Source organism: Lonchura striata, chromosome 23 (assembly GCF_046129695.1).
Source record: "Lonchura striata isolate bLonStr1 chromosome 23, bLonStr1.mat, whole genome shotgun sequence".
Lineage (NCBI taxonomy): Eukaryota > Metazoa > Chordata > Aves > Passeriformes > Estrildidae > Lonchura > Lonchura striata.
The window spans coordinates 3,848,096-3,862,531 of NC_134625.1; the positions used below are offsets into that span (position 1 = coordinate 3,848,096).

At 50.2% G+C, this 14,436-nt stretch overlaps 1 protein-coding gene across 8 annotated transcripts in view; it reads left to right on the top strand.

The window, feature by feature from the left end:
* Positions 1–14,436, top strand: part of LOC110468166 (protein CEPU-1) — a 361,279-nt gene that overhangs the window by 325,316 nt on the left and 21,527 nt on the right. For all 8 annotated transcript variants that reach the window (XM_021525799.3, XM_077787990.1, XM_077787992.1 and 5 more), the window contains one exon: positions 8,186–8,311. In XM_021525799.3, coding sequence (XP_021381474.1) covers positions 8,186–8,311 — 126 coding nt within the window. The remainder of the gene's footprint in view (positions 1–8,185; positions 8,312–14,436) is intronic.

Below are 14,436 nucleotides of genomic sequence, written 5' to 3' on the forward strand. Positions count from 1 at the left end.
CGTTGGAGTGATGGATGAGTCACAGGAGATGTGCTACCATGGGGATAGGACTGGCAGCATATGGAGGCATGGACCACCTCACCTGTGGTTCGTTTTGAACTGCTGGACCTTGCTGACCTTCCATTTCATGAGCTTTGTTCTTGCACTTCACAAGCTTTGTTCTCCCAGACAGAGTCTGGGCATAAGTAGCAACCTCCAGACCACCTAATCAGACAATAACAGGGTTGTGCTCCCTGCCTGATCCATTAATTTTTAACTGGAGTCAAAGGCAAAGATGGGAAGAGGCCCAAAGAGAAGTAAAAGCCCTCTCCGGAGCACGAGAGGCACCTGGAAGTGCTGGAGATCAGGAAGGACGGGAGGAAAAGGGCTGATGGGAACAGGCAACACTGGCAATGGAGGATGTAAATAGATAAATGAGACAAAAAGGGCATGGATAGACTCCGAAAACCCAAATAAACTCAATCAAAGCTTGGGGCTTCCGCATGGCTCACATTAACACCACAAATCTCAATGGTTTTTGAAGTAAAGGCCCCGGGTCCAGAGAGGCATTTGGGGAAGCACAGCTCATCCTCCTGCGGGGGCGGGCGAGCCGCGCGCTCCGCCTGGGCACGGGCTGGCAGCTCCTCGAATTAGCTGAGTGTCAGGGTGGAAGTGTAATCACAAACACTTACTTTGTGCTCCAGCCCGGGGAGAGGGAGCACAAGAGCGAGAGCGCCGAGATAAGAACAAATATGCAAGAGCATAGTGTGTTTTTAATGGAAGGGAGATTTATTTCTCTCTGTGTCTTTTTAAGCCTCTAGATAGATCATAAAAAAACCCAGCCCAACCCACACACAACCTGTCTGCCTGAAATAGCCGAAATGTAATTTAAAGAGCATCATTTTAACTAATACTTCACTTCAGAGACACCTGCCCTATATTCATTGGAGATGCAGGCTGCATTAGAGCATCTGATTTATCTTTGGAAAGGATGTTTGAGCTCCTTTGTTCCTGTCAGGTCCCTTCTGAGGAGTAAAGTGGCACAGGGGTGGTTCGGTGAGCTCAGCCCTTGGCATGATGCCCCCTCTACATGGACAGAGAGCTGGAGGGGACAGGAGAGCCCCCCTGCTCTCAGGAGCAGAGTGGGGAGCAGGCGGGTGGGGCTGATTGTGGGGAGGGGAGCTGGGGGTTTGTGCAGAAGGTAGCAGGACAGAGTGTGTTGATGGATCAGATGAGCAACATGGATATTTGCTGTCTGTTGGAACAGGAGACTGGGAAGGGCTGTTTGCAGGTATATCCACTTGAGACACATGTCCTAAACTAGATCTGTGCATCTGTCCCCACAGAGAAATGCCCCCCCAGTTCCTGTGGCCATAGGTTCTGTCTATCTCATCATTTCATATGATTTTGTCTTTTTCATGAGCCTGCAAGGATGAGAAATTCTCGTCATTACATTGATGGAGAGATGAGACCAAACGAGACCAAGGGTTTTGCCAGGAGCACTCTGGCAGAGCCAGCATCCATCCATCCTTCCCTGCACTTATTGACCCACAGCAAGGATGCTTTTCTATGATTAAAAATAAAGGAAATTCCACAAATCATGCTTTTCTCCCAGGGTGGAGGAAAGGATCCCCTGTTGGCCTGCATCTCCCAGGTCCCAGGCTGGTCCTAATGGGCCCTAAGCTGGGGTCACCTATCAAGGACGAGGGAGTATAGGGATGAGTGTGAGGAAAGATGGGGAGAGGAGAACTGCTGTGAAATCTCTCTCTCGCCCTTTCTGATCTGAAGTTCACTTGTAATATTTTCCCCGACTCGGGTTGCTAATGCGTTTTGTTCTCCAGAGTGTGCGTGGCCCGACTTCCCGCGCAGCCTTTAATTAGTTTCTGGATGATGACATCTCCGCCGGGAATCATCTCGTCGTGTCCCTCCGATCTTGGGGGGAGATAAAGGAATCTAATAAAGACATTCAGCATTTCGAGGTGATGGGTTTGACAAGCTTTGTATTAAGCACAAGTCGCGTTCAAACTTTCTGGGGGGCTGTCAGCACGCTCTGGCTCATCCCCACACAGGGATTTTCCCAAGGGTCTGATGGAGATTTCACTGGTACCCAGTGGAACGAGAAGAGCTGGGGACCCTGTGTCCCCTAAGCAGGGTGTGACAGAGTCACTGTCACTTTGATGGTCACTGTGGAGGCAGTTGTGAGAGAGGCTGTCGTGCCTTGAGGAGAGGTGTCAATAATGCTAGAAAAATGATGCAGGTGTCTTAAGGATTCGAGATCCTTCAATTTTCTGCCTTTCTTGAGGTGTTGCTTGGCTTACAGGGGGAATCCCAGGTGGCTTGGGGTGCAAAAACTGGAAAGTAGATCCATGCAGCGTGTGTGGAGTTGAAAATGAGATCTGTCTAGACAGGGAGCTAAGCTGCCTCCTTGTTTGGCTGCATTTCTTCATGGATAATAATGGAAAAACTTTGCTTTTGTATCTTTCTTCTTGTTTTCTTTTCACTCAGCATCATTAGACTCATTTTAAAGAAGGCAACAAAGTCCACAGCAGTGCCACATCTTCCTTCAGGCATTGTAACATGAACACAGAATTCTCCCAAATCTGAAGGAGGGATTCTGCCTCCTCTTAAAGCTTCTTATTAATAGCTATCCAAAGAAACTCTGGTTTGATTCCCCACAGGTGTGAGGCTTGGTGCTAGGTGTTTTCTTCATTTTTTTTTGCTAGGAAAAATGATGCAGATCCTTTCAGAATCTTGAAAACAGGGGAGTGAATCTAGTGAGGCAGCACCTTGACTCCTTAGGGAGCTGCTCTTGATCCAGGCTTGTGACCAGGACCCATCCAGAAATCAGAGAAAAATCCTTGTGCTTGAGCCCCGACTCTCTTATTGTGCCACATTTATTGTGTGTATCCCTTGTTGACTGCAGTAGTAGTGCTGATTTATGCTGTCGTAAGTGGAATCAGATTGGGCTCCCTTTTGGCACTTAGCTATAAAGTTTGTCTGCAGAAACCCTGCTGTTTATGCAGTGAATTATACCCACGTTCACAAATACTTTACTAATGAATGATTGGGAACGTCTTGTTTCCCCCTCCTCCTCTGAGTTATTATGGTGCTGTGCTGTATAACCTGCTGCAGAGACGGGAGTGAAAAAATCTCGTGTCCTCCAAGCTTCCCTGCAACAGGAGCCGTTACCTGTTTGCGAAATCATTTAGACACATTTCGGTGCCGTATGACACATCTCATTACGCCTCGCTTTAGAACGAGCAATTGTCATTAGTTATTTATTAATTGCTTATTAAGCTCGTTATGTATGTCCTCTTTGTTTCCAGCCTGCTTTCTTCATGGCTTTGGCTGCTGCCAGGTTTGTGGAGAGGGGGATCAGTCACTCAGCGAAGCTGTGCTGAACCTGGGAAGGGATTGGTGGTGCCAACCCAGGGTCCAGGCAGTCCTGGGAAGCAGGATAGGCACCCACAAGGGATTTGTGTACAAACCTTTGTGACCGAGCAGGCTCTGAGGCTGTGTCTGCCCTTCCTCACACCTTTGGACAGGCTCAAAACAGCTCCTGATATGATGGGAGGATGAAATGATGGAAGTATGATATGACAGAAAGACAAAGCCCTCTCTGCTTTTCTCTTAACTATAATTGTGTTAGAGCAGCACAAACTGATTTAAAAGCCCATTATAATACACCTGTAATTGAAGGCGCAGGGCTCTCAATTTACTCCCTGGAGGCAGAAAGCTTTGGAACACAAAAGACGGAGGAGGCACCAAGGAGGTGCCTGGCACTGTGGCAGCCAGCACTGCACCTTCTCCTGACCTGGCAGCTACAAAACGCTCTGGTTACAACCTGGAGCAGTCCTGGGGCTGGGTGTTGGGTCCCTGCCTTTGGCAGACCCTCGGTTGCCAGAGGCTGGGCTGGGTTTGATTCAGCATTGCTGTGAGCAGGGATAGACAGCCAGGACTCCCCTCACCGAATCCCAGCAGCAGGACCCGTGGCAGCAAACTCCGTAAAACACGGGGAAGTCTGAGTGTGACAGCAGTAAGAAGCTGTTATGAAAAGCAGCAGCAGCGTCAGGCTGATGCTCAGGAAGCTGCCAGTGCACATCACAGATCGCCTGCAGAACGCAAGTCTGACTCTACCTCTTTTTCTTTCTTCCAGACACTTTTATAGTTGTTCTTTGTTGTTTCCTTTGATCTGGAGCAGATGTTGCTCGTGCTGGAAGATGGAGGTTTGCATGTTTTATGAAGGGGAAGCAGGGCTGGGCTTACCAGGACAGCCAGTCTCTCCCAGGCTGTGCCAGGGGCTGAGACCCCTTGGCTGGGGCAAGCACCTGCTCTACCTCACTCCCACACCAGGAGGGGTGGGCTCATCTGGAAAGGTCACAGCTGTATTTCTGCACTACTTGCTTGGCTCCCAAAACTGGGTAGAAAGGGGGTGCTTAAGGGGAAATAATTGCAAATGCTCCTTGAAGAAGGAATAGGCAATTTGATTTGAAGTCCCCTTGCCAGTCCGAGGTGGAGAGGTTGTTCCAGATGCACCCTCCACTCAGCCTGATGCGTGGCTGAAATTTGGGGTGCCAGGGTGTGAGGAGACAGAGGTGGGGACACAGGGTCAGGGGGGAACAACCTGAACAAGCAGCAGAGTCAGTACATGGCAGGAAAGTGGGTGGGGAGGTGATGCTGATGAAAATAGAGGTGGCAGGGCCCAAGCAAGGAGGCAAAGCTGGTGATGTTTATGCAGTTTGGGATGAGCTATAAAAGGCAGCTGGAGGAGTCAGGGAAGGCCCCAGTACTGCAGTGGGTGCCATGGGAGGTGGCAGAAATGCCTGGAGAGCCCCACCACATTCCCAGAACGTGAAGATCTGTATGCAGCACTGCTGTGGGATGCAGGGATACAGATCTGTGAGCTGCACACCTGTGCTGGCAGGAGCGGGTGTTTGGAGGTGAAAGCAGAGCAGGGATATCGTCTGTGCCAGTGGCAGGAGGGTGTCTGTGCGCCAGGGAATAGATGTGTGTCGGCAGGCACATATGCTCAGATCCAGAAAGACATCTATCACCTGCCTGAGCACCCTCGAACGTGGAGCTCACCATATGCTTTAGTTAAATATTTAAGCAAGCTGCTTTCTGTCCTGGGGACTCCTTGTGTGCAAGTGGGCACCACGTCAAGGCAAGCTGGGGCCATGCACCTGCAGGGGGCTGAGAGCACCCAGAGACCTTCCCCAGAACCGTGGCAAAGATGAAGGGGGAAAAAAGAAAGGGTTGGATCAATAAAGCACCAGCCTGCCTGTGGGGAAATCTGTGCAGTGTCACCGGAGCAGCTTGGCCAACGCTGCCATGTTTAATCACTTCTGAGCGAGAGAGATGCTGAACACAAAAGGACTGCCCTCAAGGAGAGGGTTCCCGCCTGGGAAGTCTGCATTTACTTAGCTTTATTTATTTATTCATTCCCAAAGGGGCACAGCTCCATCTGCATCCTGCATTCGGCAGAGGAAATAACTCCTCTGCCCCACTGCTGCAGAAATGCCAAGTGCTGGTGAAAGTCCTTTAGTGAAGAGGGAATGGAAGTGCCAGTGACTGTTAAATAATATTATATATATACTTGGATCATTTATTTATTAAGATTTCCCTTCCTAGTCTGGCAAAAGCCTTACAACACACCTGTTTTGTCTCTAGAAAGGCATTTGGAATAGTTTGTGCAGTAAAATATTCAAATATTTAATTAGCATACAATAACCACCGTGTTAAATCCTACCACTGCATAGACAATTCCAGACTTAGTTAACAGCTTCAGTGACGTTTGTCTGGTTTGCTTCCCAGATGTTCTTGCCTCCTCTCATTCCAGATGGGGCACAGTAAATTGCATCTCCCTCAAAGTGTCCTGAGCTTGCCAGAGTATGGTGAACTTTTCCCCTGTTACATTAGCAGGTTGAGCTGCTTTTTATAGAATTATGGAAAGGTTAGAGTTGCAAGGCACCTTAAACACCCTCTAATTCCATCCCCTGCCCCGGGCAGGGACACCTTCCACTATCCCAGGCTGCTCCAAGCCCTGTCCAGCCTGGCCTTGAAGAGTTCCAGGAATGGGTCAGCCACAGCTTCTCTGGGCAATCTGTGCCAGACCCTCACCACACTCATTGTAAAAAAGTTCTTATACCTGCTCTAAATCAACCCTCCTCAGTTTAAAGGCATTCCCCTTTGTCCTATCATCAAACCCATTTTTTTAAATTTTAATTATGTTTTATAACCTGGTCAGTTGATTTTTGTCTCTCGCCTGGGTTGGAGCAAGTGGGTCTGTGCAGTCCCAGAGTAGCAGTGTAAAGTCTGACTTGTTTTTTTTAAAGCCTCTGCAAAACAAGCTGAATTGGGTCGATGTGGATTCAGCAGTTAAAAACATCAGAAAGGTTCCTCTGTGATGCAGCAAACAGCACATTAAAGATGATGGATACTGCTTTCCTTTTTTCAGGACTCAGAGCTGGAAGCTCTTGCTGCTTCCCAGGCAGAGGTGGGCGATCACTGCGCCTTTGCTTGGCTCTTCCCACCTCTGCAAAATGACAATGGTAATACCCCCTTGGCCTATTTTAGTTGTGGAGACCACACACTCTGTGCTTTTAGAGCACACACAGATTTCCTGGCTGGCAGTCCCAGCCTCACCAGGAGCACAGTGGGGAAATCATGATGATGTTGTAATTAATTGCATCTCCTCAATGGACCTGGCCATGGGCAGAGCATTCCCAGCTCTGAGTGGTCCCATGAGGAATGTGCCGTCCCCTTAGTGACACTGAAGAATATTAATATTTCTTCAGGTGTTGTCTTTGTGCCCTCTGTTGTCCTGCCCCAGAGCCCCCTCTGTTTGGGAGCAGCTGATCCAGAGTTGTTCTCCAGTGCATGATTAGCAGATTAGCCATTGTGCCCAGAGCAGCAAAAAAATGAACTCCCAGAAGCCCTTCAAAACAGAGAATAATTCATTACCCACCTTGATTTCCACTTAAAATGTACTTTAACTACACTTCCAACTACAAACCCTAAATCACCATCATGTTCACAAAAAATCCATCATTTTTTATTTTATTGCACGGCACCGGCATGACATAATCCCTTCCAGAGCGTCTTGGAGTGCTTTACGGATCAATAAATTACTTACCTGCGCAGCAGAGGCATTGCGTGCAAGGCCATTGCAGTCATTCTGGCTTGGCGCAGCCCGGGAAGGTGTGGGAGGTGGGGAGAGGCAGGGAAGGGAGGCTTGGGAGCGGGGTCCAAGTCAGGATTTGGGGTGTTGGGCTGCAGCCCCAAGTGGGGTGAGGAATCTGGCTCGCCCAGCAAGGGTGGAAGGTGCAGGTGATTTGTGGCTCTCCTGCAAAGCGCTGCAGCAGGGTGCCTGCTAGGCTCCGGAGAAAGCCTGGAAATAAACCTGGGAAGGTGACAGTGTTTATTATATTCTGCAGGTGCAGGCTGATAACAGCAGCTGATGGTTTTCCCTCCTATATCCCCAGCAGATCTCCCAGCCCTCCCCAGCAGCCACATGGTGTCCTCTGCTCACGCAGCAGCAGGAGCTGAGCGCTCCCTGCTTGCTCCTCATCCCTTCCCAGCTCCCTCCTCATCACCCCCATCCTGTACCTGTGTCCCCTCCTGGGAACAGGACCCCTGTATCTGACTGACTCCTGAGCGCTCTGGGTGGCAGTGCTGATGCAGGGGGATTGCTTTCATCCCCACAGAATTTTCCTCCCTTTGCAGAGGTGTTGACCCTAGAGGCTCCTCAGCAGACTCTCCTCATGCCCAGCTCCTCTTGGGTGCTCCAGTGCTTACAGGGGCCTGGCAGAGAGCCTGCACAGCTGCAGGAAAAGCTGCAGGAGTTTGAAAGGGGTGACTCGTGTTTTCTTGGGATGATGCAGCTCTGCTGGGAAGGGTTTGTCATAGCTTGGAGGACACAAGGAATGCTGGAAGTGGGGTGGGAAGAAGTACTGTCTCACACCACGGAGGAGTTTCTCAAGCCTCCTTAAAATGACTGAAACCCCTCTGGCTACACTTCAGCTGTGTCTTCTCTGCCCCCTCTTTTCCCTGTTTGTTCCTGCCAAGTCAGATGAGACTGATGGGCTGCTGCAAAAATTGTCAAAGCAGAGGGAGGATGGAAATTCAGCCTCCTTCACCCACAGTCTAAGATTTGAGTTGAAGCAGAACCAGTTTCATTTTCCTTCTCCTCTTTGCATCATTGCAGTGTCTCCAAAAATCACCGAGATCTCTTCTGACATCTCCATCAACGAGGGCGGCAACGTCAGCCTCACCTGCATAGCCACAGGCAGGCCAGACCCAACAATCACCTGGAGACACATCTCACCCAAAGGTAAGAACCAAACCTTACCAGAAATATTTTGGGAAGGGCACAGCACTCCTTGTGAGTGACTGCGGAGGGGTCGATGGCTCATTCTGTTGCCAGGAGAAGGTGAAATGCACCAAAAGATGTGACTTGACACAGGACTTGGTGACTTTGGTGGAGGAACATCCATCCTGGTGGTCTGGAAGAGGAGCTGATGGTTTTGGTCCTGCAGAGGACTGGCTGTAGGTGCCAGGTTGGGGCTGTCATGCTTAGAGATTTATGCAATCAGGGTGTACTCGCTGTTGGAAGGCACACACAAGGATCATGGAGTTCCTGCATGGGGCACTCACACTGCACATTGAACGTGCTTGTCTGGCCATACTTTAAAAATTTTTCAGGCAATTCTTACAGGTTGCTTCAAAGGAGGATTGTAAATAGTGCAAATGAGCAGGAAAACACATGAAGCATTAATTGGTGGCCTTGTTAATTGGTAAGCAAACCCTCAGCAGAACTGTGTGGGTGTGACTGCTGGGAAGCAAATTCCCAGGCGTGCAGGACCGTATAATTTCAACCCCTTTTCCCAGCTGCTTTTTGGCATTTGCTTTGCATTTTGCTGCCCTGTTATTCCCAGGCGGATGCGGGGTTCTCGTGGGTGAGCGGGGCTGAGATCCGGAGGCTCTGGGTGGGATGAGCCGTGCGGCCAAGCGGCAATGCCTGGCTCTGAGGCTCTGATCCTGTCTAAGCGCTTCAGTTCCACCTCAGAGTCGTGTCTCCCCTGAGGTTTTACCAACGTGGGCTGTTGTTCCAGACAAGTGCCTCAAGCTCTCCTCGGGGACACCCATCCAGGCTGTCGGGCAGCCGAAGGAGCCGACGCAGGGGCGGCAGTGGCGGATGGCGCCGTGGCTGCTCTCCTGCTCAGCTCCTGACGAGGGCTGCGGTGTCTCGCTGCAGCTCCATTGATTTTTTGCTATTTGTCTGTGCCGGAGTGAATGGCTGGGCCAGATCCATCACTCTGCAAAGCCCAGGCAGAGCGAGCTGAGTTGGCGGCATCTCAGCCCCTTCCCTTCACAGGAGCCTCTACAAACCATTCCCCCAGAGCACATGTTGGCTGTAGGTGGTCTTGCTTCTGAGCTGGTGGCTTTGGTCAGGGTCTGTGCATGGATCCACGTGCTTCTCCCCACCCCTGAGCGTCTCTCTATGGAATAGAAGTTGCTGTCACTGTGTGTCACCATCAGGCAGCATTTATGGTTGAGGCAGTCCACGTGTTCCCACCTTGAAGCCTCTTCTTCCTTCTCTTCCCTTTGTCTACCCTGACAACATATTTTTGTTTTGCTCAGCCTCCTCAGTACCTGTTTTTCACAAGCATCTTGTTTTCCCACAGCCCCACTCTCCTTCCTACACTCGCTCCTGCTCCCCAGAACCCTTGTCTCCCACTCATGTGCCCCTTGCTGCCTTCTCCCACATGCCATCCATCCAGTCCTAACCAGGCTCCCAGCTCCCGATGCCTCTGTCTTTCACAAGGGCTATTTTCTGTTTGCTGCCATCCAGCAGGTTTTTTTCCCCAGGGAATCTTTACATGCGCTTGAACCAGATGTTTCCATTTTACTTAGGACTTAGCTGCTATGGAAACTGAGGATGCACCAGGAGAGGAAGAGTGAGCTAATCAGAAATTACCTGTGGCGCTGTGTAATTTGCAGCAGCAGCTCTTTCCTGATTTTGGCCATGATTAGGCATTCTGCTTTCAAAACTCAAAGGAACAAATGATCACAGAGATTTACCAGAGCCTGGTCTCTTGCTGATGGAGGGTGATGAGCCCAGAGGTGGCCCAAGACAGCTTCCATGGCTGCCCATCTCCGCGGGCAGCTCCTCTGTTTCTAGGTCTGCCAAGCCACCAAGGGGAACCTCTGCTTCTCCATTTTGCATTCACCACACAGAGCAAAGATGAAGATCGGAAGTGTGAGGACTGAAATGAGAGCCAGAGAAAATTCACAGAGATGGTATAGCAGATCTGGGATGCAGGACACATTCTAATTCAGAGTGTCGGGGCAAGCAAAACACAAAGCTTGCTGCTGGCCCCTCTTGGTTGTTGTTCTACTCATCCCATGGGAAGTCTCAAGTGAGCTGCCTCCTGTTCCTTCTCACCATCTTCCTCCATCTCTTCTGAACTGGTGGAGAAAAGAGATGAGGGAGAATTGTTTGAGAGAATGCTGGTGCATAATTTAAGGGTTTACACAGCAGGTGGGGAAGTGGCTCTCAGCAGTGCTGCCTGGGACAGGCCGTGCCCACGCTGTGTGTGCCAGGCACGGCCACACCAGGAGCTGAAGGACTGTCCCCGAGCTGACACTGGTGAGTGCTGCTCTGTGCAAAGGCACTTCACAGGTTTTATGATTTCCTTGGCACCTGCAAGCACACAGTGCACCTCTTGGTGGGAAATGGAGCAGATAAGAGTGTTTGCTCATCAGGGAGTGCATGGGCAGGCCTTTCAGAGGACGTACACCAAGAGCAGCCCAGCTCCCTGGTGACTGATCTCACTTGAGACCCTTTGCCAGCCACTCCAGGCTCCTCTGACTACTTGGCTGCTCTGTCTCTGCTCCAATGAATTTGCATTCAGTGGCTTGGGCTGGTAAACCCTGCTGGATTTTCCTGACTGCAGCTGTTGCCGTGTTCTAGGAGTCATAAAGACCATTTGGAAGCTCTTTTTGTTTGGAGACCGGAGGAGTTTCTACAGCTAGCATGAGGAGACAAAGTTCATGGTATAACTCAAGAGCTCAGTGAACCTGAGCAAGAGAGTTTTCTGCTTCTGATTTTGTGAAATGCAGTCATGCTGGCCCTGTTGGTGCCTCCATCAGTTCTCAGACCTTGGTCCTACCTGTGCCCATCTTCATCCTCCTGCATGAACAAAAGCAGGCTGCTGGCTCTGGAGAAGTGTTTTGTGAGCCTGTGGCCAGTCCGAATAAGGTGTGATACAGTCTGTCTCCTGTCCTTCTACTTCACTTCTCTCTATCTTATTTTATTTCTCCTCCCAGTAATGCTGTATTAACTCACAGCAACTCCTGTTAATGCAGCTGAACAGATTGAGGTGGAAAAAGAAGTGAAGCTGCTGGAGTCACAGCTTCTTCTGCCTCAGCAGAGGAGGTTTAACAGCTTTGAGACTCTGTCCTGGGCTTGGATGTCCAGCTGGCATCACAAATACCAGCAGAGCTGCCAGGCACTGGTGCTTCAGAACTCAGCTCTCTGAAACTGCTGTGAGGTGCCATGATCTGGCATGGGATGGGGCAGCTCAGACCATAGGGATGGCAATTAAGAGAAGCATCTTGAGGGTGAAGGGAGGGAGCAAAAGAGGGAGAGAATTGCGTCGGTAACAGTGGCCTGGATGTAACACCTGGCATGAAGGCAGCAGCATGTGCCCAGAGGAGGTAGAAATTGCACAGACCTGGACTAAGAGGTCTGAAAGGAAATGCTCTGTGTGCCTATAAATATTAATTTTGCACCCTTAGGTGCCAAGCATGTCTGTGTTTCCAAGTCTTTGGCTGGATTACAGTCCCCAGCCTCAGTGCTGATGCTGTCTGTAAACTGCAGCGAGGTCTTCTAGTTAATAGCCTGGTTTTGGTCACTCAGGTGTTTCCATAGTTACTGAGCTTTTTATTTATTTTTGGGGGGTAACTGATGTTGTCATGGCGATTGTCATATTGTCGGGCCAGTTTTCATCTCAGTGGATGAAGGCTGAGATTTCTTGGCTGGGAAAATGCACAGCACGCCGGGCCACCGGGCTCAGGGTGACGCCAAGGCACTGGCAGAGAGCGTGGCACCACGTTGAGCTATCCAGGGGATATTTATCTGTGCTGCAGACACAAAACTAGTCATGCCTCCCATTCAGCTTGGGAAATGTGCCAAGGAATTGAAGTGAGGGATCTTCCAGGAGGAATGGAGGCTCAGCAGACTGTCCCAGGAGGAGCAAACACAGTTTAGCAGTAATTATGAGGAGGGCTGTGTGGGCAGACAAGTGAGGTTATGACAGGGGCAAAAGGAAAGGGTGTAAAACTGGGGGTGTGTGTGTGGATCCCTCCACTGGCTCATCCAGCACTGCTCTGCCACACACAGACATCCCGAGCCAGAGGCTGCATCCAAGTCGTCATCCTTAATGACCCTTGATGGACTTTTCTGCCATGGTTTTATCTAATTGCTTTTTGATTATTGCTGTAGTATGATGGATTCTGGTGTGAGGCTTAAGACAGTGGCTGCCAGGGTAGGAAAACATTATGGTTTGGCTGATGGTGTATTTACTAGTAAGAGGTCTGGTCGAGAGGTCTGTGTGGTGGGAATCCCTCATTAATCTCAGGATTAAGCTGGGTGCTGAAAGCTGGATCCCGTGCAGAGCTGGAGTCCTGAGCTGAGGCTGAGCTGTCATTTGTGGAGCAGGTGATGCCTCAGTGCTACAAGGCAGAGACTGGGGAGATGCTCGGAGGATCCTGATGTGGCCACATCCAGGATATCCCCCATGATCAGCCTGTTTAACCCCCACGGCCTCCCTGGAAGAGGTACAATCGCAGCCCCTTGTCTCACAGAGCTGTGGGAGGATAAACACATTCCAGACGTGAGGCACTCAGACGCAGCAGTAATCACAGCTCGTATACACACTTAAGATAGATGAGACACGGTGGCCTGATGTAGCAGAGGTCTCATGAGATCATCTGTCTATACATCAGCAGCAAACCAGCAAAGGGACTCTGGGAGAAGTCTGGTATATTTGGATATATTGATTCTCCCTGGCTCTTGGCAAGGTTTGAAATGAGAGGACAAACATCTGCAAAAAATATCTAGCTTGAAGAGGTGCTTGTCCCTGGGAAGGGGGGACATCCTCCTGTCTCAGAGGTTTGTCCATTAAGCACATTGCCTGCTATCTTCATCCTCCCTGGAGAGGAGGCAGAGGATATTTATAGGTTGGACACCAGATCTGGAGCCCAGCTGGGAGGCACAGGGAGATGGGGATCCACTTGGGTGGGAAAATCTCTTCCTGCTTCTGTGCTGCCTTTTTCCTACCCTGATGAGCTGCACGTGCTTTGAGATTGCTCCCATTAGCCCGGCCTCACATCACCTCGTTAATGGAAGACCAGAGAGCCGTGTCCTCTCCTGGCCCTTTTAGCAGGGAAATACCTCTCAGAGGGAGCAGATGGTTCATGTTAGGCTCCTTCTGTGTTCATCCTGGGTCTTGTGTCTCTGCTCTGCCTCTTTTCTGCTTTAGAGATTTGCTTTGAGCCAAGATGAGTGATGTGTCAAAGGAGGGAAGCGAGTGCTCCTGCTGTGTGATGGAGCTCAGAGCCCAGCCTGAGCTGCTGGCTCTGCTTGGGATGGGATGGGATGGGATGGGATGGGATGGGATGGGATGGGATGGGATGGGATGGGATGGGATGGGATGGGACGGCCACCATGTTGTACATGCTGTTCCGCCTCACTTTACTGCATGAGTCCCTCCTGTATTTTGGGGTCTGGGTGACTCAACAGAGGTTCAACTGACACACTCGATGGCCAAGCACCTTGTCCTCCTTCCTAGAGGTAGTTACAGGCCTGGCCTCTACTGTATTAACTGGAGCATTTCAACTGGCTCCAATCCTGTCGGCAGCTCAACCGTCCCCTTGTTTACTGTTGAAATAATTACTGCTTTGCCATAATATTAGCTCTGAGCCGTGACTCCATTACCATTATCACCGGAATATTACCCATTTATTATCTCCCAGCAACCCTGGAAGATGAACACTAGGCTTCAGAGACCAATTGTTTTACAACAGACAGGATCTTGGTGTGCATTGTTTAATGAGGTAAACTACATTATAGCCAGCATTAATTTGGCTGCGGTGCTCTCCACTAAATCATTGTTAACCTGTAAATCTGCCACCACTTTTGATACTCCTTTAATCAACATGTGCCAGATGGAGCAGCCGGGCAAAGGGTCAGCCGTGGTCCAGCTCTGCTTGTATCATGTAGGATACACAAATAGGAGAAATAAATAGGGTGAAGTGGCCATGGAAAAGCAGACTTTGGGATGGACACTGTGGTTTTAGTGTGGTTGTGGTGATGGAGACAACTGGCATTGTCGTGGGTTGCTTGAGAAGAGTGTGGACCCATGTGACCACCAGCAAGATCCTGACAGGGAT